General features: G+C 32.9%; 1 protein-coding gene across 2 annotated transcripts in view; it reads left to right on the top strand.

Moving 5' to 3' along the window:
• ERBB4 (erb-b2 receptor tyrosine kinase 4) overlaps positions 1-21,627 on the top strand; it is a 1,083,293-nt gene that overhangs the window by 840,033 nt on the left and 221,633 nt on the right. For both annotated transcript variants that reach the window (XM_045806650.2, XM_045806649.2), the window contains exon 16: positions 2,723-2,797. In XM_045806650.2, coding sequence (XP_045662606.1) covers positions 2,723-2,797 — 75 coding nt within the window. The remainder of the gene's footprint in view (positions 1-2,722; positions 2,798-21,627) is intronic.

The raw sequence follows: 21,627 nt of genomic DNA, 5'->3' as shown, positions 1-21,627 counted from the left end.
CACACACAAGGAAGGGTGTCCCTCCTCTGCATTCTCTCACTGATGGTACTACTGTTCTCATAGATGAACATTTGAGTCACATTTAATTCCTCTGACCCTTCCTCTTCTGTCATCAAATTAGCCATCAGCCTCTCTTTTTCCCTCCATACTTTTCAAGGTATTTCTTGAATCCGGCCCCCTGCCTCTATCCTAGTTGCCATTTCCCAGGTTTAATCCTTTTTCATATCTTACATAGACTAACACAGTCTCTGTGCCAGAGTAATCTACCTGGATCCCACCTGACTAGCCTTTACAGGACAAAGGTCCATGTAAAACACAAATGTAGCAAATCCATTACTTCTTAAAAACCCTGCAGCAATTCTCCATTAAGTTTGCCCTGCCCCTGAGCAAATAGCCTTCAAATTCTGGCTCCTGTCTAATGATCTCGCTTTTTTTCCCTTTCCCTTTCACCTCATGTTTTGTTCCCTGACTATTCAGTATTATGTACACTCTACATTTCCTCAGGTCTGTGCTTTTATTCCTGCTGTTCCTTACCCCTTAGAAATCACTGCTACTCCAAACTTGGTTCTCAGCACCCTGAACTTCAGCTTCCTGTCTTCTCCATGAGGATTACCATGAATTTCTGAAACCAAGCGGCCCTCTGCTATGCTCTCCTAAGCCCCTCTTTCATGGCTCTTATTATATTTATCACATTATACAATATACATCTGGTTATGCATCTCCTTCATTAAATTGTGAGCTCATTAAGAGTAGGAAAAGTGTCTAATTCATCTTTTTTTCCCCCTCCAGCACCTAGAAGAGTAGCAACACTTAGTAGGCATGCAAACAGTTTTTTTTAGTGGATGAATAAAGAACTTTCATTATTCATACTTTCCCCTCAAGTTGAATTTCACTTTCAAAAATTTTTATCTTTCAAAGGTTTTTATAAAGACACAAATTGCAAACTAATCATAGCTTTTCAATTTATTTCTACTTGGAAATAAGAAGTAAACTATTAATTTTACAAAATGGCAATACTGCATAAAAAAGCGTTTTGAAGAAGACATAATCAGAACCTAGAAAAAATTAAGTTCTTCAGAATAAAATAAAAAGAAAACAGTATAAGACAATTTGGAAACATTTTTAGTAGTTACTTTTCCCATTTTAAGAAATGGTTTTGGTTATGGATTATAACACCAATTCAATGCTATGTACTATATATTTTTATCTTTTATTTCTTATTTGCTTTTTTAAAAGACTTTTTTCATGATGTATTCTCCATATTTCTGTATATTAAATTTTTTCTGGCCTGTTCAAAACCAATCCTCAAAAAGAAAACATCTTTCTACCTAGCAGTAATATTATAACAGATATTGGTGAAACAAGGAAACAGTGACTTAATTATCATTATACATAGTTATATTAGTTCACCAATGTTGAGAGTTATCTAAAGATATAGTGGGAAGTCTGGCCTTATACACAAGCACCTTATTACTTCATTATATGGTGATTTTAACTTCAGTTTCTTTTTCAGTTTTAGAAATTAGAGTTTGGGAAAAATTGTGATCAGCAGAATTAGACAGTTCTATAAATCATAGATGTAGAGGGAATCTTGATAATGCACTGGAGCTAAATGTACTTGATGAGAAAGGAGAGAACGAAATACAATATAAGTACATTGGAAGATGGGAAAAGCAGCATTTCCATGATACTTCAAAATGCAATTCTAGGGACTGTATGTCAGGATTTTGTGTACTTATATGATTCCACTTAAATGTTGATCTCAGTGAATTCTTTACTTACCTGGTTCTCAGTGTGTTCATTTCCTTGGAGAGTATTTATTTGTTATTGTTTCAGTTAAATATGATGGCAGTTTAAAAACCTATTTCTGTTTGCCTGTTATGGCACTGCTCTTTTAAAAAAGAGTGTCAAGATAAACTGCAGTATGGTGAAACCAGTTAATTTGCTTTTTAAATGAATTCATGTTTACAGATAAGTATGTTTTAAAAACAGTCACAGCCAAGGAATGAAATAATGTGATTATGTAAAGTATCCCTAAGAATAGCATTAAAGCATGTTAACTCATTTTCTGCCATAATCAATCTTTAATGAGTATTAACATCAGGTTATTATTTTATATTGAATAGCTCGTTTCTTTTTTTATTGATTTTAGTTTTTACTTAAGCTTAAGTCCTCTTAGAAGAAAGAGTATACATGAAACCAATTATAGCCTTTGAAATATCAAGTTATTCAGCAGGACATATACTCATGAATGATGCAAATGAATTGAAAGTATTAGAAGTGAGTTATATGGGTTTGGAAGTTATCCACAGAAACAGGGTACAATTTCCGTTACTGTGGACAGGTTTCTTTGCATTCCACGAGGGTGGTATTTACAACTTATTTCTCTGTATCCATCAAGCAATCATCTTCTCACTGGCTTTAATTTCAGAGTGTTCCAAAATTGTCTAAAAACTATTATTAAGAATTTGAAACAATCATGTTTATCTTACTGAGTCTTAAAAAAAATGACTAATTTTTCTTTCCTTGTATTTTTTAAATTTGGATCTTCTGCAGGTGCATAGGCTCAAGTATTGAAGACTGCATCGGCCTGATGGATAGGTACTTGGTGTGCTTGCTTCCCATGTTCTTCCTCCAAGGCTCCTTGTGTGAGCACTGGTGCATGTGTGTGCATGCCACTGTGAATGGAGAATGATGTTTTCTGTTCTGTAATTGCCTGCAGGTGTAGCGGTCCCACTAGTCATGACTGCATTTATTATCCTTGGACGGGCCATTCCACTTTACCACAACATGCTAGGTAACATCTACCATGTTTCCATTTTGTCACTCAAATCCTTTCCAAATTATCATGGATAAAAAATACTAACCAGTTGGGTGAAATTTATGATATGTTAAATTAGGGAGTTATAAAACAGGCATATAACACTACTTTTCAAGCCACATTCCTTATCTCCTCTTTCTTTATTCATTATAATTTTAGAATCCAAATTAGTAGTGTCATTGAATTTTAACTTTGTACAATTTAAACAGGATTTTGATTTATTAATCTAGAACTTTAATAGAATATTTTTATTAATTTTGTAGATTATTGCAAAAAGAAATATTTTTAAAGTTGATCTGTTTTTGTAAGATGTTTCTTGTTTAATTTGATTCATTTTCTGATTTTATGTTATTTTGAGCTGGTTGGTATAGTCTCTGGGCATCAGAATTACCAGAGACTAAAGGCACTATAGAAAATACTTTGTGCACGTAAAAGTACAAGTTGGAATTTAAAGAACAAAATCTATAACTCGGATTCATACAAAAACCTATGCATGAATGTTTATAGTGGCTTTATTCAAAATCACCAAATCTGGAAATTACTCAAATGTTCTTCAATTGTGATATATCCATACATTATAATGCTATTCAGGAATAGAAAGAAAGAAACTAATGACATTTGCAAAACATGGATGGATCTCAAATGCATTATGCTAAGTGAAAGAAACTAGAATTGAAAGAATACAAACAATATGATTCCATTTGTATGGCATTCTGGAAAAGGCAAAACTATAGGAATAAGAAATTGGGCAGTGTTGCCAGCGGCAGTGTTGCCAGGTATGTGAGGGAATTTGGGGGAATGATGGAATTGTTCTATATCTTGACAGTGATGATGGGTACACTAATGTATGTACTTGTCAAATAAAGTTCAGTACATTAAAAAAGGATGAATTTTACTGTCTATAATCTATATCTCAATAAGTATGACTTTTAAAATATATTTAGGAAAAGAGTAATTTTACAATGTTATGTAGAAAGATTGTTTGCTTTCTTTTTTAAAAAAAGATCTTATTTACTTATTTAAGACAGAAAGAGCACAAGTGGGGGAGGGGTAGAGGAAGAGGAGGAGGGAGAGAGAATCTCAAGCAAACTCCCCTCTGAGGATGAAGCCCAATTCAGGGCTGAGACCATGATCTGAGCAGAAGGCAGACGCTGAACTGACTGAGCCACCCACGCGCCCCCTGTTTGTTTTCTGTATAAAACAAATTAATTGTATCTTTTGGAAGAGAGAAAGTAGTGCTAAATTACAAACAGCAGAATGACAGCTTGGGATGAAGTATTCCTTTTTGATGTAAATTTTTTATTCAAATTTAACATACATAGTGTAGAAGTACCCAAATATAGGTATAAAACTCAGTGACTTTCTAAATGAAACATTTATGTAATCATCAGCCAGATCAAGAGCTAGAATAGTACCAGAGATGGAAATACTCTTGTGCCCCATTCCAAGGGCAACCATTGTCCTGAATGCTAACGCCAGTTTGCCTGTTTTTGAACTTTATATACATTGAATCATACATATGTATTCTTTGTATCTGGTCTCTTTTGCTAAATATTATAATTACGAGGCTCATCTGTGTCATTAAACTTAGTCATATTTTTTCATTTATATGATATTTCACCTTTAAAATTTTTTAGAACTATCAAATAAGTGAAATCTCTTATTAACAAGTTATTTAATTAAATTCTTTTTAGAAAGGATGCTGTAGAAGTAAATGATTATACAACAGTGGCACTTTGGCACTTGGGATCAATTCAGACTAGTTAATACAGTTATTTAGAACAAGGTTTAAATTATGGAAAAAATCAGCAAAAGAGAGAGAAAGAGAAAGAAAGACAAAGAGAGTGCCTCAGGCCCAAAGTTCAGTTTTATAAACCAAGATCCATTTTAGGTTGTTCCTATATTTATGAAATAATTTTCCTGTTTGAGACTTTAGTTGAGTCACTGTAATATCGTTTTGAAGAGTGTTTCCACGTTTGATTCAATGACTTTCTTATAATTATTCCAGCCAACTAATGAGAGGCAATATAATGTAGTGATAAGTGTGCTGTCTTTGGAATCTGATTTTCTAGATTCAAAGCGAGGCTCTATCATGTTTAGATGTGTAACCTTGGGTAAGTTCCTTCAATTATCTGAACCTTACTTTCTCCATGTATAAAACAGAAATCTTAGTATAGTTTATAAATTAGTTGTGAGGATTTGTTGAGTCCATAGAATAGTGCCTTGCTCCGATAAATTACCCAGTAAATGTTGTGATTTATTATTTTGCTATATATAACAAGGATTTTAAATGTTGGTAATGGGGGAACATAACTCCCAGAGGGAGGGGGAAAATCTCTCAAAGTCACTCAGGGAAGTTTCATGTGAACTTCTACCCCTTATGGTGGGTCCCTTGATGGAAGGGAGGATATTTCTTTCTTCACCTTAAGAATCACTGCCCTAAAGAGGGCCACTAGTATGGACAGCAGCAGGTCATAGGCAGAGGCATATGCAGAGAAAAAGACAGAGGTGAAACCATAGTGGTAGATCACTTGTGGTTTTCAATGCTCAAAATCATAGCGTATCTTATTGTAGATTTAATATTTCCAACATTTAAACAAAAGTAGTTTGGGAATTTTCAATCCTGTTACTTGCCTAGGTTCTCAGGCCATTCCCTATAGTCTCAGACTAACACCTAATTCAGATTAGCTTTGTCATAAATATGTAACCATGTCTGGTAACGGAGTATAGATAGTACAATTCAGCCCATCATTCTTCCGAAAAATCACCTGTAAGCCCTTGTACAGGGAAAGAGAGAAGTTTTTGAATTTGAAAGCCTGGGTTCAAGTATTTGCGCTACTACCATGTTTCTTATCTGTAAAATGGGGATGATAACGGTGATTTTTAAAATGGAAATTCTTATAACTCATATGATTGGTATGAAGATTAAATGTACAGGAGCTAATATCTAGTATATATGTTCATTGGTGGTAGTCACGTGTCTAGGTGAAATATTGAAAGCATAATCTTTTTGAAAATCTCATGAGGTTATATTCTACAGGTATCTTACATATCAGTAGGGCATAAATCCAGTAGTTTAGTGACTACAAAATTGACATATCAAAATTTCTCAGGTTTTAAGTGTTTAAATTTTATATCACACTTCTAAGAGAAAGATTTTTAAAAATTGGTAGTAGGGAGCTAATTGTTCCTTTTAGAAATGCTGGATATCTTTAATTAATAACTCCTTTGAACTTAAATTTAAAGCAGTATGACTCTCTCCTTCAGTTTTGTTGACTTGTCAGAATTAGTTGACTTGTCACAAGCTATTTATAAGGCAGTTTGGAATCTACATGAAAGATATAGCTTGGACACCTTGGAAAAGTGTTTATGAGCATGGAGCATTTTGTTATGAATTGGATGAGAAGGGAAAGTAACAAGTAACTTTTTTTTCAGATTCTTATTATTGCGGTAAATCCTTAGCTCTCTGAAATGTGGTAGGTACACATTTAATTGAAAGCAGGGGACTAGTCTAGCAATATTTCAGTTAATTTTCTGTTTTTAACTTCTGTGATAGTTTTTTAAAGCTTCTGTCTTAATTGATTAAAGTAAATCTTACATAATAGGGGGATAAGACACCTGGGCGAAAATAACTGTTTTAAGTTTCGTGAACCATGTTTTAACTGGGAGATTACCCAAATGCCTAGTTTTCTTTTAGTCACAGAAAATTGCATCAAGCATGTCAATGTGGCCATTTCGAAATATTTAGAATTCATACTCCCTACTGCCCCATTATGTTGTATTCTGTTTCCTAAACCAGCAGGAAAAAAGATTGAAGATTTAAATGAAAACAGGTGAAATGTTTCCAATCTTGATCGACTTTCATTTTCTAAGCAGTGTTATTCTTTCCCAAGCCTGCAATTTGTGAATTGGGTTTCCACACTCCATTTACCTTACAGGCTGCTGCTGGAATTTCTTCCAGGAAGATTGGATAGGATAGAAAAGATTTTTTTTTTCCTGTACTCTCCTAGAATATGAAAATAATACTTGAATTTCAGAACTTCTCCATACTTCCCTTATCTGAATTAAATGCCTTAAAATTAGCATTTACTTTTGATGTTCTCCCTTTTCTATCAAGAATCTTTTGAAGAAATATGTTCAGCAAGTTTTAATTTATTAGTCTTTTTTATGCTATTTATTTGAGCTTGCACACAAGCTATTTTCATATAGATTGTGACAGAACAAAGTATTAGATTCTATTCTATTTTAGTTTCTTTGTCAAATATATATCCAAAGCTTTTTATAATCTTAGTCTCTCCTCCATCAGGGCCCACGTTCATCTTGATAAGCAAAGGCTCTGTTGGCAAAGCATTTCTTTGTATTAGTTAGCAATTGAAAATGTAAACTAGTAATTCTTTTTTGAATTTGTGATGGAAATTATGAAAACTACTGGATAACTGTTCAAAAACTTTTATCTGGCTATTTGCTCCAATTCAATTATTCTAGACGCTTCACAATATGAAATAGGTAACTGAAATCAGCTTAATTCTCTAAATCTCATTTGGGCAGATATTTGAAACGTTTTCTATTCCTGTCACATTCTAATGCCTGCATCACACTTTTATTTTATGGTATAGTGGTTATTACCTAAGAGGTCACATAACAGTTTATCCTTTAGCAGTGTGACCCATGTGTGATATATGAGAGAGATGATGTGATATTCTTGGCACCACTTGCACAAATGGAACAATCTTTTTTCTTTGTTTGTTTTGCCCTCAAGGAACTTAGTTCATAACTTATGTCCATATCAAATGGTCAAAACAGCCCATAGATGGTTTCCTTAAATGAGTGGCAGTTGTGTTATGGTCCTTAAGTCCAATAAATACAAGTACTCAGGCTTTTTATTGTAAGTCTATCCTCAGTCCACCACATTCTGTATATTAAATTTACTTTTGAATTTAAGAGAGTTCAAAGAGGTGGAGAGTGCGTGAGTTTCTTCTTTTCCAACTGATTTGTGTCCCACAATTTCCAATACATATAAAATACCAAAAATTATCAAAGAATTACAAGACAAGAGCAAAACTGTTCAGTAGTTGTTAATTACTGTTCATATAGTTGCATGTGGTTGCTTTAAATAAAACTGTTTAGTGGCATAAGGTTGCATTAGCGGCTTAGTTTTGGTATCAAAACGTCCCCACATTATTACCAAAGCTTTTAGGGATCCTAGAAACATTAATATTATACTCAATCCCACTAACTGTAAAAATGTGACCAGAAAAAGTCACACTTACGGTTGAAAGTTGAAAGATTTTTAAGAGCATTGACTTCAGGACTGTAATGAAAAATCTAAAGATAGCATTATTGAACTGTAAGATGTTGATTATGCTAGTTAAGGGTCAGATAAAAAATTCAGTGGGTTGAGTGATCCATTATGAATACTTTTTTCACTCTTTCCCATAAGCGTCTTTCTATGGTGTAGAAACTGTAATGTTTTGTAATTATTAATTTCTGATTTGTAAAGATGTCGGGACTGCTTACACTCAATGATCTCAAAGCATCTTAAACTTCATTGAAATTCAATAATGACAATTCAGTGGGTTTTTTTTTTAATTAAAAATGAAGCAAATGAGTGAAATGTGTTCCTGAAGCCTCTGCCTCTTTCTTTAGACAGATATTTATAGTGTTAAAAGTACTTTGCAGGTGCTATTCCAATATTTGACCCTGTAAATACAGGGTCTTATAAAATACAATTTAGAGGTATAAGTATGCTATCAGTATTACTCATGACTTTTAATTGGGATTTTAGTAGACAGGAAGTGTTAAATTCTATTTCATAACATCTCACTTCTAACAAAAACCTTCTCAACTAAGAACCATCTAAATTGCAACCAACTAAAAATATAAACTCTGTGCAAGCATTTCTGTAGATAGTACATACAGAGATGTTTTGACAATATGCAAAGGAAGTGAAAAAGTAGCAGATATGGCAAAATGAACAATATAATTCCCAATAAAGAGAAATTACCTCATTTTTTCAAAGAACTAAGAACTAAATATATTAAACAACAAGTTTTATATATCTATATCTAAATCCATATCTATCTATCTATGTAAAAAGATAGCATCTGACTCGGTCCTCTGCTAACATCTGACACAAGAGTTATCAGTAAATTATTGAGAGGCCTAAGGTAATGCCTTCCCATCTATATAGCCAAATACTGTTGATTGAATGAATTTGGAATTGTATTGTGCAGATTCTCTTAAAATTGCATTTTGTAGCCAATATTTCTATTAAAATATTGTTTCAATTTTTGTGTCACAAAGGAGCAACACTTGAGCAGAAAGATTTCTTTAACTGTAAGTCAAAGTTTCTATTTTTATTCCTGACATATATATATTCAGAAAAGAATCAATATTATCCCCCCCATATAACTTAGGAATACATTGTATTAGACCCTAAGTATCTTTTCTTTTTTCACATTTCCTATTTAACTAAAGGAATCTAATTAACTTGGACCCCCTTCTGTGATGCGGTTACATAAAATGATGTGTAGATATTAACTCAAATTGCTCTCTTCGTGCTTCTTTCTTATTACCTCAACACATTCCCTACCTAATCATTCTTTCATAAACATACAATTATTTTTCCATACTATGTTGTAAGCAGGGGCTAATTAACAGAGAGCACTTTGATTTACCAATGACATTCTTCACAATGATTTCATTCTGCTCTACCATCCGCCTTCAAACCCAAAGTGATATAATTTCATTGCAATTTCACAGTAACTCAGTACTAAAGAATGAATGATAAGGAAAGGGAAACCCACCTCTAATAAACTCTGAACGCTTGTAGCCATCGCAATTTTTATGGCATTCTGTTCAGTTGCCCAGAGTAAAGCATTCCATATGCCTGAGTCATTTATGGAATAATTATAGTTACTTTTAGTAGAGTAAAAATAAAATGGCAATAACAAAAACCTCTTACCATAAAAAGTTTACTTGTTGAAGTGAAAAAGAATTTTTTTTCAATGAACAAAGAAAATTCTTTTTCCAAAGTGTCTTCATTCTTGAACCTCTGGATTCCACATCCCAAAGTTCGAGTCCCAAGTTCAAATCCCAGACTGGATAACACCATTGTTCTATGCACCAAGAAAGAAAGGACCAATGGGCAAACCAAAGCACCAAACCAAACTAAAACCAGTTCTTGTTTCTTTTCCGAAATAGTGTTGCTTTTTCTAAAATCCTCTCGGGTTTAGAGCTTGTTTTTGCAATTCTTTAAAAGAAAAATCCTAATACAGATTTATTAGGTGCGCTACATTATCACATCTAATTTTCATGATAAGCATATAAAAATAGTTATTACCAATATCATTTTACAAATGAGGAAACAGGTTCAGAGTAATTAAGCAATTTACCAGAGATCACTTAGCTAGTAAGTGGCAGGGCAAAGATTTGAGCTTCAGTGTGTCTGATTGATTCTAAGAACCACATTTCTTTCTTTCTACCAGGCTGGTTCCCAAATGGAAGAACAGTTAACAGCTATTCCTACGATGAGGATGATTGAATATCTTATAACCTACTTAAGCAATTTTACTCATTATCTTTGTTTTAGTCCCAACTTTTACCTATTAGCCTTCCTCCAATGTATAGGATTTTATATTGCTTGTCCTCACACAGCATATTTTAGTTTAATACAACTGGCTTTGCTTGGTCAAGATAGAGCAATGCTTCCCAGGACCTAACCATATAAGCCTGTGTAATGGTAACATAACATAAACATATATTTTTTTATATTATTAATACAGCAGTGAGCAATCTAAGACATTTAGGAAAAGATATAGGCTCAATTTTTAGAAATCTTTTCTAAAGTGAGTTACTTGTATTTTTGGAGAGATTTGTTAAAACTACTGTGGTTCCATAGGAGAACTACTTCCATCAGACCTGACACTAATTCCATAATGCTGTTGCCCCCAGACTCACCTACTAATGGTGGAAATAAGAATCAAAATCTCATGGACACTCAGCACTCAAATAACAGATAATATAGTGCTGGGCTTTATCAGGCTTTTTTTTTTTTTAGATTTTCCTCCCTAGTTCATACTGTAGGATGTGTGGGATGGGGCAGAGTTGATTGGGAGTAGCAATGAGTTCAGATGGTAGAGTATGAATCCTAGATTGTGTATCATTTGGCTCTGTTTGACAAGGTGGGAAGTGAATTCTGCTAAAATTTTCTCCTACTGCTGATAAAATCAAACATATCATATTTACTTGTTTTTTGAAAGGATAAAACAAAAAAGAAACCTCACTCTTACATATATGCTACTCAACAATAACCAGCCAGTAAATATTCACTGTATTTACTGTATGTTAGGAACTGAGGAGAGAATGGAGAGAAAATTAACATAATCCCTAATATCATGAAATTTACAGTACAGTAGAAAAGAAAAAAAACGTTTATAATTATATATTTACTATGAAGAAAATTGTAAGTGAATTGGATTATATGGTTGTGGTAAGAAAAAAATATAAACAATGACACCCCGGTTTTTTACCTTAGTAACTGGGTGAAAGGTGATGTCATAAGCTAAAATGAAGGCTCAGAAGGAGGTAGAAAAATACTTTATGAGGAAAATGAAAAATTATGTTAGGGCCGTGATAAGCTTGAGATGTTTACTTGATATCTAAGTGAAAATTTTGTATGGGCAGATAATTACAATACTCTGCAGCTCAAGAGTGGGGTCTGAGTCATCAGTCATATTTAAATCCATAGCATTGGATGGAATTCCACAAACACAAAGTGTAGATGGATAAGAAAACTGAGCAGTGAGCCTTAGGATACTCCATTATTTAAAGAGCAAAAGAGAGGAGAAAATATATAGCAAAGGAGGGTGAGACAGCTGGATTAAGGGTAGAAGGAAAGCAAAAAAAAAAAAAAATCCCGGAAGCCAAGTGGACAAAAAGTTCCTAGACAGAGGGCAGTGAGATGCTACAAAGGAAGATTATGAGATCAAGAGAAAGTGGGTTTTTTGTTTTTTTGTTTGTTTGTTTGTTTTGCTTAAGTTGGGAAACATTAACATTTATAAATTGGTGGGAATGATTCAAAAGAAAGAAGAAAATTATATTTCAGAAGATAATGAACAACTGCAGGCAAAATTTTCATTTATCAGAAGGGACGGAATCCAGTACTAAAGTGAAGAAGTTGGTCATAGAAAGAAGCACAGGTTTTACATCCATTATAACTGGAAAGGATTCAGAGTATATAGGAAAATATGCAGGTAGATAATGGATTTGATGGTGAGAAGATGAGGCAATTCACAAGTTATTCTCTTTTTAAATGAAATATAAGATGATGTTATCATCTTAGACTAGAGTATGGGAGGCAATATTTGGAATTTTAGGAAAGAGAAGATTTGGTAGCCTGTCAAAAGTAGAAGTACATCATCCTAGAAGTACAGTAATGCTAGCAGTGCTGAAGGTCCACTGATTTCTAGTTATAAATTAGAATGATTCCAGTTAACATTGTTATGCTTAATTCAGCTATGTTATGATTGTTCTGATGTAGGCATGGGTAATTGGAAATTTGGATTTACCCAGAATTGAAGTTTTGTCGGGTGAGTACTTAAGACAGAAGGCAGAGACCACTGAGTTAAGGCTATATGAAGAAGAAATGATAGCAGTGAACGTTCATAAAAACTAAGTTGAATAGTGAGAGAAATTGGTTTGTGAGGGAGGCTGATGTACCATGAAAACATGGTAAGGTCAATGGCTGTAATTCCCAGTACCATCACACACTGTTGAGTTAGGGATACCAGTGTAGGCAAACTGAAAAGAGATAAACTGCTAGTCTGAAAGTAGAGTACTTGAAATAGAGATTCTGGAAGTGATACAGTTACTGATATATATAAATATCTAGTACAATGAATAGGAATGGGTGACTGAGACTATTGGAAGTGGATCATCAGGGAACTGGGAAGCCAAGAAGTTGGATAAAGTTGGATAATGGGGAGAAGTAGGAAGATTCAACAAATACTTAGAAATTAAAATTAATTACTGGAGATAGTGATTAACTGGGTATGAAGCAATTAAGAGAAGAAACTGCTACTAATTATTCTGGCTTGCAAACTAGAATGAATGTTGATAACAGTAACCGAGATAGGGCACACTGGTAGGGTACTAAACTCAATGTGAACTTATTTTGGGATGTGTTAAATTAGGGGTAATTTTGAGAGACCCAAGTGATGTTAAATGGGAAATTTAATACATAGATGTGGAAGTGTCTCCATATAGAGACATGGAGTCAAAGTGAATAAAAATTATGGAAATATGGAGTAAAATGTTTATATCTTTTGGCAAGTTTACATGTAAAGGAAAGGAGAGAGACAGGGAAATACTTGGAGAGGGCATATTATCAAAAGAAAGATACTTGAAGATGGATGAAATCTGAGTCTGTTTTGGAAGACTCTGTAGAGAGTGAAAGGTTGGAGATACAGGAGAGAGAAATCATCAATCAATTGCCTGAAAAAGCTAGAATTAAGGACAAAGGAAATGTGAAAGGATTAGAGGATGATTAAAACCCTTGCCACCATTTTATTAGGAGAGAACAAATAGAAGACAGAGAAAGATGCAGATAGATAGACAAAGGCTGAGGGAGTTTCCGTTTTAATGTTCTATATTCTCTCTGAAGTTGTAAGGTCATCCTGCCAAGAAAAAGGAGGATATGTTTTAGCATGTGTGCATGTATGAAGGGAGTGATGGTTTGAAATATTAAATTCAAGTATAAACTGTGCTAATATTTTGCATTTAAAATATCCTGCTACTAATTCTCAAATCATCAATAATTTGCAATGTGTTGCTTTACATGTATTCAACTGAAGGTCACCCTATTTTATTTTTTGCATGGAAAATAACAGGTTGTAGTTTGCTATCAGAGACTCTGGACTCATTAAATTAGAAGACTGTTAAATATTTAATCAGAATCTAACAGCATCCTGTATGTGTTCTGAGAAATTAACAGATTTCAATATCTGTAGTGATAATTGCAATATGCTGATATATAACAATTACTCCAAATTACATCATTACTACAAACATCCTCAATTGTTTTGCATGTGCAATTGTGCAGGTACAGAACATTAATATGTCAGGAAATCATACTGAAATACCTTTCCTATTTCATTTTTTAAAATGCTCTTAAGTAAGGAATTATGATGAATAGTCCCTTACATAAAATATCTTTGGGTCTGATTGTTCTGATGTAACTAAATTTATCCTCAAGCAATGATTCTTATTTTAGCCATTTGTTCTATATGCCTCTCTTTTAAATCTAAAGCAAGTAAAGGTAGAATTCACCATCCTCTTGGTTAAAATTCACCAGCTATAATTTAGGTATTTCTTTTTCTTTTTTTCTTCTTCCTGTTTTTCTTTAAGATTAATCATTATCTTCAATATATTTTAAAATGCAATTTAAAATTATAAAACTTATTTTCAGTGTATTAAATATAGGTGTATGTGTGTATATATGTATGTTTATCCTTCCTCATCTTTATCCATATGCTAATATATACATACAATAATAAGGGCTTTGTTTCTTCACAGAATCCACACAGCAGGTTACTTGACTCACAGTGAAACGTTATGGACAGCTTTCCAGATTAATAGCTATAACTCCTTCTTATTATGGTTGCATTATTTTCCCTAGCATTGATTTACCACCAAGCCTGTATTTAAAGATAGGTTATTCCTAATTTTGTGATTTTTACAAATTAGAAAATAACATGTATGTGTGCGTATCTGGCATTATAAAAAGTGTATTTAGCTAGGTATCAACTAAAATACATGGAAATATTCAATTTTATCATTCAAATTTGCTAATCATAGTTCAAAAAGTCAAATAGGCTACACATTAAAAATTATAGAACTAAACATTTGAGTTAGAAAACATTTGAATTACATTCTCATTTTGTTTACATATATATATATAATTTTATAGCAAATCATTTTTATACATATCTAAAATCAGATGAGTTCCATTAAAGTATGGCTGAAAGTCTTTGCCCAAATTTGCCAAGGACTGCATGATTTAGAAATATCTTCTAATAAGTTTATTGTTTCCTTTATGGTACCCTCAATCATGTTATAGAGAGGACTTGATAAGGAAGTTTAACTTTCTTTTAAAGTTTGTTGATTTCCTAATTGGTTTTAAGTAATCCAAGATGGACAGATTATTTATACATACACATATATATTTAATATTATATATTTAATATTATATATATTTAATATTTCAACAATACAGTAGGATGACATTGATCCTATATAGTTTTGAAATAATTAATAAATAAAACTAACAATAACGTAGTAAGTCATAGTAATGCTTAAACGTCTTTATAAAATACTAAGACTATTTGTTCAAAGGGTTTCTCCCTTCTTTCTCCCTCTCTCATGTTCTTGCTCTACTTTAGTTACCATCATTACTTGATAGTAATGAATAACTGGCATGGATTTTACAAGTTTGTGCCTGTTGCATACCTTCTTAAATTTACAGTTGTGTTCTTTAGATTGTTTTGTTTGTTTGCTTTTGATTGTTTTGCCAATATGTAAAGTACTAATATACTTAGTGGTCCCAAAATGTTCTCAAGAAGAGATGATAGTGTTCTTTAACAACCAACTCAGTGTCAGAGAGTGAAGTTAGGGACTCTTTGCTGCTATCTCTTGTTATCTCTTATTGCCCTAAGAAAAAGTGAAATTTTGCAGGAACTTGGATGGTGTGATTATAAGTAAAGGTAAGCCATTTGCCTAGGTAGTATCCCAGACGGAAAAATAAAGATGTTTAGTTTATAGTAGACGAAAGTTTGTAGAAATGCATCAGTCAGGAAATTTAAAAGGAATTTTATGTCTAATCCATACTACTTTTAGATTGTTTCCATTGTAACTATTTATAAAACAAAGAGATTTCAAATTATCCTCTCCTAGATGTCCAAAGCAATACGTACCATCAAGTATGAGCTACCATTACTAGTACACATACTTAAATAATAGAAAAATAAACAACAGATTAAAAAATTAATATTCTAGCTAGGAAGAGAATCTGGTTCATGTAGATGTGTATGTTTGTTTGTTTTCCACAGTTGTAGTGATTTCTTTTACATTTAAATGGAATGGTTTTTCAAGCAAAGTGTAAGGGTAAGATTGCTTTGCTATTATATTATTTAATTATTGTTTAAATTGACCTAGATTTACTTATATATGTACATATATGTGTGTGTGTATATGTGTGTGTACATATATATGTATATTATATATTACATATATATAATCTGGTGGCTCTAAATCTGTATCCAGAACATATGCAAAATCATAAAATCTTCTAAGTAATGGCTTTAGAAAAAAATGGGTTTCCCCATAATTAAAATGTGTTCTAATTAGAGATTGGGCATTTATATTAGTTTAAATAGGAGTTATGTTGCTAAACATTATTATTAGATGCTTTAAAACACATTTTTGTGAACTCAGTCACAACAAAACTCCCCTTAGGATATAAAAGCAATCCATTCTATGCTAAAAACATTAAAGCGGGGTGCAATGACCAAAAGTTTTTGCAAAGAGGATTTGTCTTTTTTCCAAGTCGTCTGTAGAGTATTTTCAAAGAAATAGACAGAAACAGCCTCACCCTCTCATTTTTCCCCTTGGATCACTTCCAATCTACTATGGACCCAGAAATTAGAGAAATTGGATATTAGTGTTTTGCCAAGTTAAATGCTAATGAAGAATTCTGTTTTCTTCATGTTCTGTTTATTGACCTTCCCGTATAATATTTGTTTGAGGTTTGTAAGTTAGGAAAACATTTTACCACTTTTGAACTTTACCATTACTTGAAAACAGATGACAATGAGCATGCTGTGCTGTTCATTATAACACGTTTCAGAAACTGCATTTTGGAAGAAGCTTTTCAAGCTTCTACTTGGTGTTACTTGTAAAAGTGTAGGCATTCCTCCTCCCCCCCAAAAAAGTGTTCACTCAAGACTAATGTAGGTACAGCCTAGTAAATAACTAAGAGACTATGATGACCGAGCAGACATAATAAAAGCCCTGGGTTATTAACTGTTATCTGGAAAGGGAAAGGCTATTTGTTTCATCTTTTGTTTTTAAAAATCTGATTATCTTGGGATAATGCATTTGGCAGTTCAATGTAAGAAAAGAAAGAAAACTTGGAAAATCTGTACATAGTTTCTTTTTTTTTAAGTTAGGTCCTCGTTGGCTACAAGTAAAATAAAACCCAACATTAGTGGTTTGAGCAAATAGTTCTGTGTGCTATTCTTTACCATGCAGAAGTCTAGACGTGAGGGAGGTGTTGCCATTGGTTCTATGGATCAGTTACATCAGGGCCAGAATCTATGCCATTTTCTTATCTTTCTGTTTTGGTAGCAAAATGGCTGCAGCAGCTCTAAACATTACATCCAAGGTCAGAGGTGAAGGGACGGGTTCAATTAGCTGTACCTGTTCTATCTCAGAATTCCTTTTGCCAACGTTTACTTTCCTCCCTTGGCCAGAAATTTGCTATACATTCACACCAAGGTGCAGAGAGAATGGGGAAGTTATTTAGCTTTTAAAAAAACACTAGATTCGAAGGTGTTAGGGAGCAGGGGATGAAGAATGACAGTTGGGGTAATCAACCAGGGACTTCTCCACAGTATGATTTGGGGTGAGAGATGAACTAAACTAAAACAGGCAAACAAGAATAACAACTGGTTTGAGGATTAGCTTTACCATTTTTTGGGGAAAATGCCATTTTGCCAACATTTTGAAATCATGAATAAACAAATATTAAAAATGTATCAGCTTCAGAGAAGCATTAAGTAAATACCTCTTCCCATTTTCTTTTCATTAGAAATATTTTTCAATTATTTTTTTAAGTTTAAAAATATATAGGAAGCTCTGAAACTGTTGAAAATTCATGTTCTTTTAAGAGTTGGTTTAACATTAAAAAAGTATGTAAATATTTATGAAAGTACACTATTCATTTAGTTATTCATGCAACAATTATTTATTTAGTGCTTCCTTTTAAGACACAATAAACTGGCCTCCAGAGAAGTATAAAGATGACTATTACACCGTTCCAGCACTTAAAAAGCTTATATTTGTGCTTTTAAAAATAGAAATCCCATTATTTTACCTTTATGCTCTGAATATGTACACATAGTCATTTCCCTCCCTAAAGGTATTTGAAAGTTATACTTTGCTCATGTAAATAAAAACCCTAAAAGTATAACTTTATTCTAGAACTCCTAGATAAGGCAAATTAAACTAGAAGTCAGTGTATGCCATGGTATATGTTAGAAGTAAATGTTATATATTAGAAATAATAAATATTTGCACGTAAAGCAATAGATTATACCTAAGGAAAGAAGAAATGAGTAGTAACAAGCAAGAATCTGATTATGTGTTCATAAACTTTTTGCTAGCGTGAATATGTGGAATATGGAGGAAAATGGAAAGAGAAAATTGCCACTTGCCAAAATAGGAGAGAATCAGGGAGAAGCAGGGAACACTTTTTTGGGAGGAAAGGGGTGTTGAAATGAAAGTTTATTTTGGAATTGCTAAAGCTGAGAAGTTAGATACCTAAGTGGAAATGTCAAATAGGCAATTGGATATACAGTGGATCCTTGAACAACGTGGGTTTGAACTCTGCAGTTCTACTTACATGTGGATTTTTTTACAGTATGGTACTGTAAATGTATTTTCTCTTCCTTCTGATTTTTATACATGAATTTTCAACAGTACAGAGGGAGTGAGTGACACTCACCCCTACATTGGTCAAAGGTCAGCTGTACCTTAATTCAGAGGAGAGGTCTCAACTGCAGATATAAATTTACTTATCATTACTTAGATAAATAGATGGATGATATCACTAGGAAGTAAATGTGTAAGTGGAGAAAAGAAATCCAGTGTTTATGTCCTGAGACCCTTCCATATTTAGAGGTCAGAGAGGTAAGGACAAAGCAGCAAAAAGGACTGAAAGGACTGGCCAGATTAAGAAAAACTAGAGAAAATTGGTGTGATGGAATTCAAGTGTTTTAAGAAAGGAAACGTGATCACTCATATGAAATGTTACTAAGTGATTGGTTAAGCTTAGGTCTAAGAAATGACTCTGATTTGACAATAAGGAACTTTGTTGGTAACTTTGACAAGAGCTGTTTTAATGGAGAGGTAGAGAATAAAAATGTGATGGGAATCAGTTCAAGAATCGAGAGATTGTAATTGAAATGTGCATTTACAAATAACTATTTAGAAAATAAATGGAAAAAAAAACATATTTCCACAACTGTCCCAAATATTAAGAGTCTCATCAAGTGCAATAATTGCATTTGTCTTAAATGTACTATCACCTAAATATCTCATTTGTTATTTGATTAATTTAATGATAATTATTGAGAAGTTTTTAGAGAATGTTATTTGAAGGTATAGAACAATAAAAAAAAAAGTAGAAATAATGGTCCCTACTCTTATGGGGTTTATAATTTACTGAGAAATGAAAAAAAAATAATCCAAGAGGAATAATTATACATAATGAAATCACATTTAGTCTGGGAATGTATAAAAGAGACACATAGTGCTAAGGAGAGATACTCTTGTAAATACAATAGCAAACTGTAATGAATTATGTCACAGGCATGGCAATAAAATTGAGGCCATTTATTAGCACTTAGTACTTTATATCTGGAACATAAGGTGGTTCCTATGAAAATTACCATATCACACACAAAAAAATCTGAAGTGGTCGCTTTCAAAATAGTTATGTTTAACTATCTTTTTCAACTGAAGAACTCTTTACGTTTTAATCTTTAACGCCAAACTTTAAATTCTCCGAAAAGGGGTTGCCATCAGGCATCAAAATTAACAAGGATAACGTTATAGGCTTGCGAAGCCATCCGACTCCAGCCTGTACTACCCAAGGTAAAGGTGTTTCATGTACGACAGTATGAACAGGATTTCTAAGTGTATTCAAATTCTAAAACTGTGTGATGCCTGCAAATGATTGGTCTCAAAAGGTCAGTAAAAATATATGAACAAAAACATTGAAACAGCAGAATCCACCTTAATGAGAGAAATCAAACCATATAAAATAACAATCTTTCGGGAAAACAAAGGGAAAAAAGAGAGGGAGGAAAATGAAAAGAAAAAAGCTCTCAGGATCGTGCTTTTCGTCCTCTGCCAGTTTAGCATTCCCAGGGAAAAAATAAAGTATTGAAAAAATCCAAAGGAAATGACATTATGTTATCTGTGACTTCCTTTAATTAAAAAGATAAAGATATTAATAAAAATCAACACAGGTATATGTCCTGCAATTAGAGGGGAAACAAGTGGGTACGGAAATTTGAAAGTAGATTTAAATGATGATGATACACCTGTATACCCTTCACACCTCAAATCCATAGATTCAGAAGAACTCAACACTGCTCCCTTTCAAATGTTGTCATTCTCCTGATTTTCTCATGTGTGTGAATGCCATCATCAGCCTTCCATTCACCCAAGTGTGGGACCTCTCCTTTGTCTCCTATCACTGTTGACTTTGTGCTTTTTAATTTTCTACTACTGTGATACTTCTCTGTTTTTTCCTCTATACTTCTCTAGTCTGCCTCTCATTGCCACTGATGAGGACTATTAAAATACTCAGCTAACTAGTCTTGAAAATGTCTTCTTTTCCCCTCTTATCTACCTACACCTGTTGCCAGACCAATCTTTCTAACCTATTTTGTGTGTGTGCTCTTTTTAGTTTGCAAGTACAAGAAATTTTAAAATACTACCTTTTATAATGTCTGTTACTCTTATTTAAAAGGAGAAAAATTATATAAACTGTTTCTTTCTAAACATTTCTTTTAACATTTTTGAGATAGAATTGACAAAGCATTATATTAGCTTCCAACAGCATAATGATTCAATATATGTATTTTTGCCAAATGATTACTACAAGTCTAGTTAACATCAGTTACCATATATAGTTACTAAATTATTTCTTCTTGTGATGAGAACTTTTAAGATTTACTCTTTTAACAACTTTCACATATATAATACAGTATTATTAACTATAGCCACCATGTTGTGCATTATATCCCCATGATTTATTTATTTTATAACTGTAAATTTGTACTTTTGACTCCTAACACTTTACCAATTTCACATCCCCCAATCTTCTACCCCTGGCAACTACAAATCTGTTTTCTGTATCTATAAGCTCATTTTTTATTATTGTTTGGGTTTTTTGTTTGTTTGTTTTTGTTTTAGATCCCACATATAAGCGAGACCATATGGTATCTGTCTTATTCTGTCTGACTTACTTCACTTAGTATGATTCTTTCAAGGCCCATCAAGGTGTTATAAATGGCAAGATTTCATTCTTTTTGATGGCTGAGAAATATTCCATTGTATATATATACCACATCTTCTTTATCCATTCATCTATTGAAGGACACTTACATTGTTTCCATATCTTGGTTATTATAAGTAATGCTGCAATAAACATGGGGGTACATGTATCTTTTTGAATTAATGTTTTCATTTTCTGTAGTTGAATACCCAGAAGTAGAATTGCTTTTTATCATATGGTAGCTCTATTTTTAATTTTTTGAGGAACCTCCAGCATGGCTACCCCAGTTTATATTCCCACCAACAGTGCACTCAACAGTGGAGAAAGGGTTTCCTTTTCTCTGTATTTTCGTCAACATTTGTTATTTCTTGACTTATTGATAATTGTCATTCTAACTGGTATGACATAATATCTCATTGTTGTTTTAATTGGCATTTCCCTAATGATTAAAGATGTTGAACAT

This window comes from Ursus americanus, chromosome 1 (assembly GCF_024610735.1).
Source record: "Ursus americanus isolate L20-20 chromosome 1, mUrsAme1.1.p, whole genome shotgun sequence".
Taxonomy (NCBI): domain Eukaryota; kingdom Metazoa; phylum Chordata; class Mammalia; order Carnivora; family Ursidae; genus Ursus; species Ursus americanus.
This window is presented reverse-complemented; position numbering and strand designations above follow the sequence as displayed.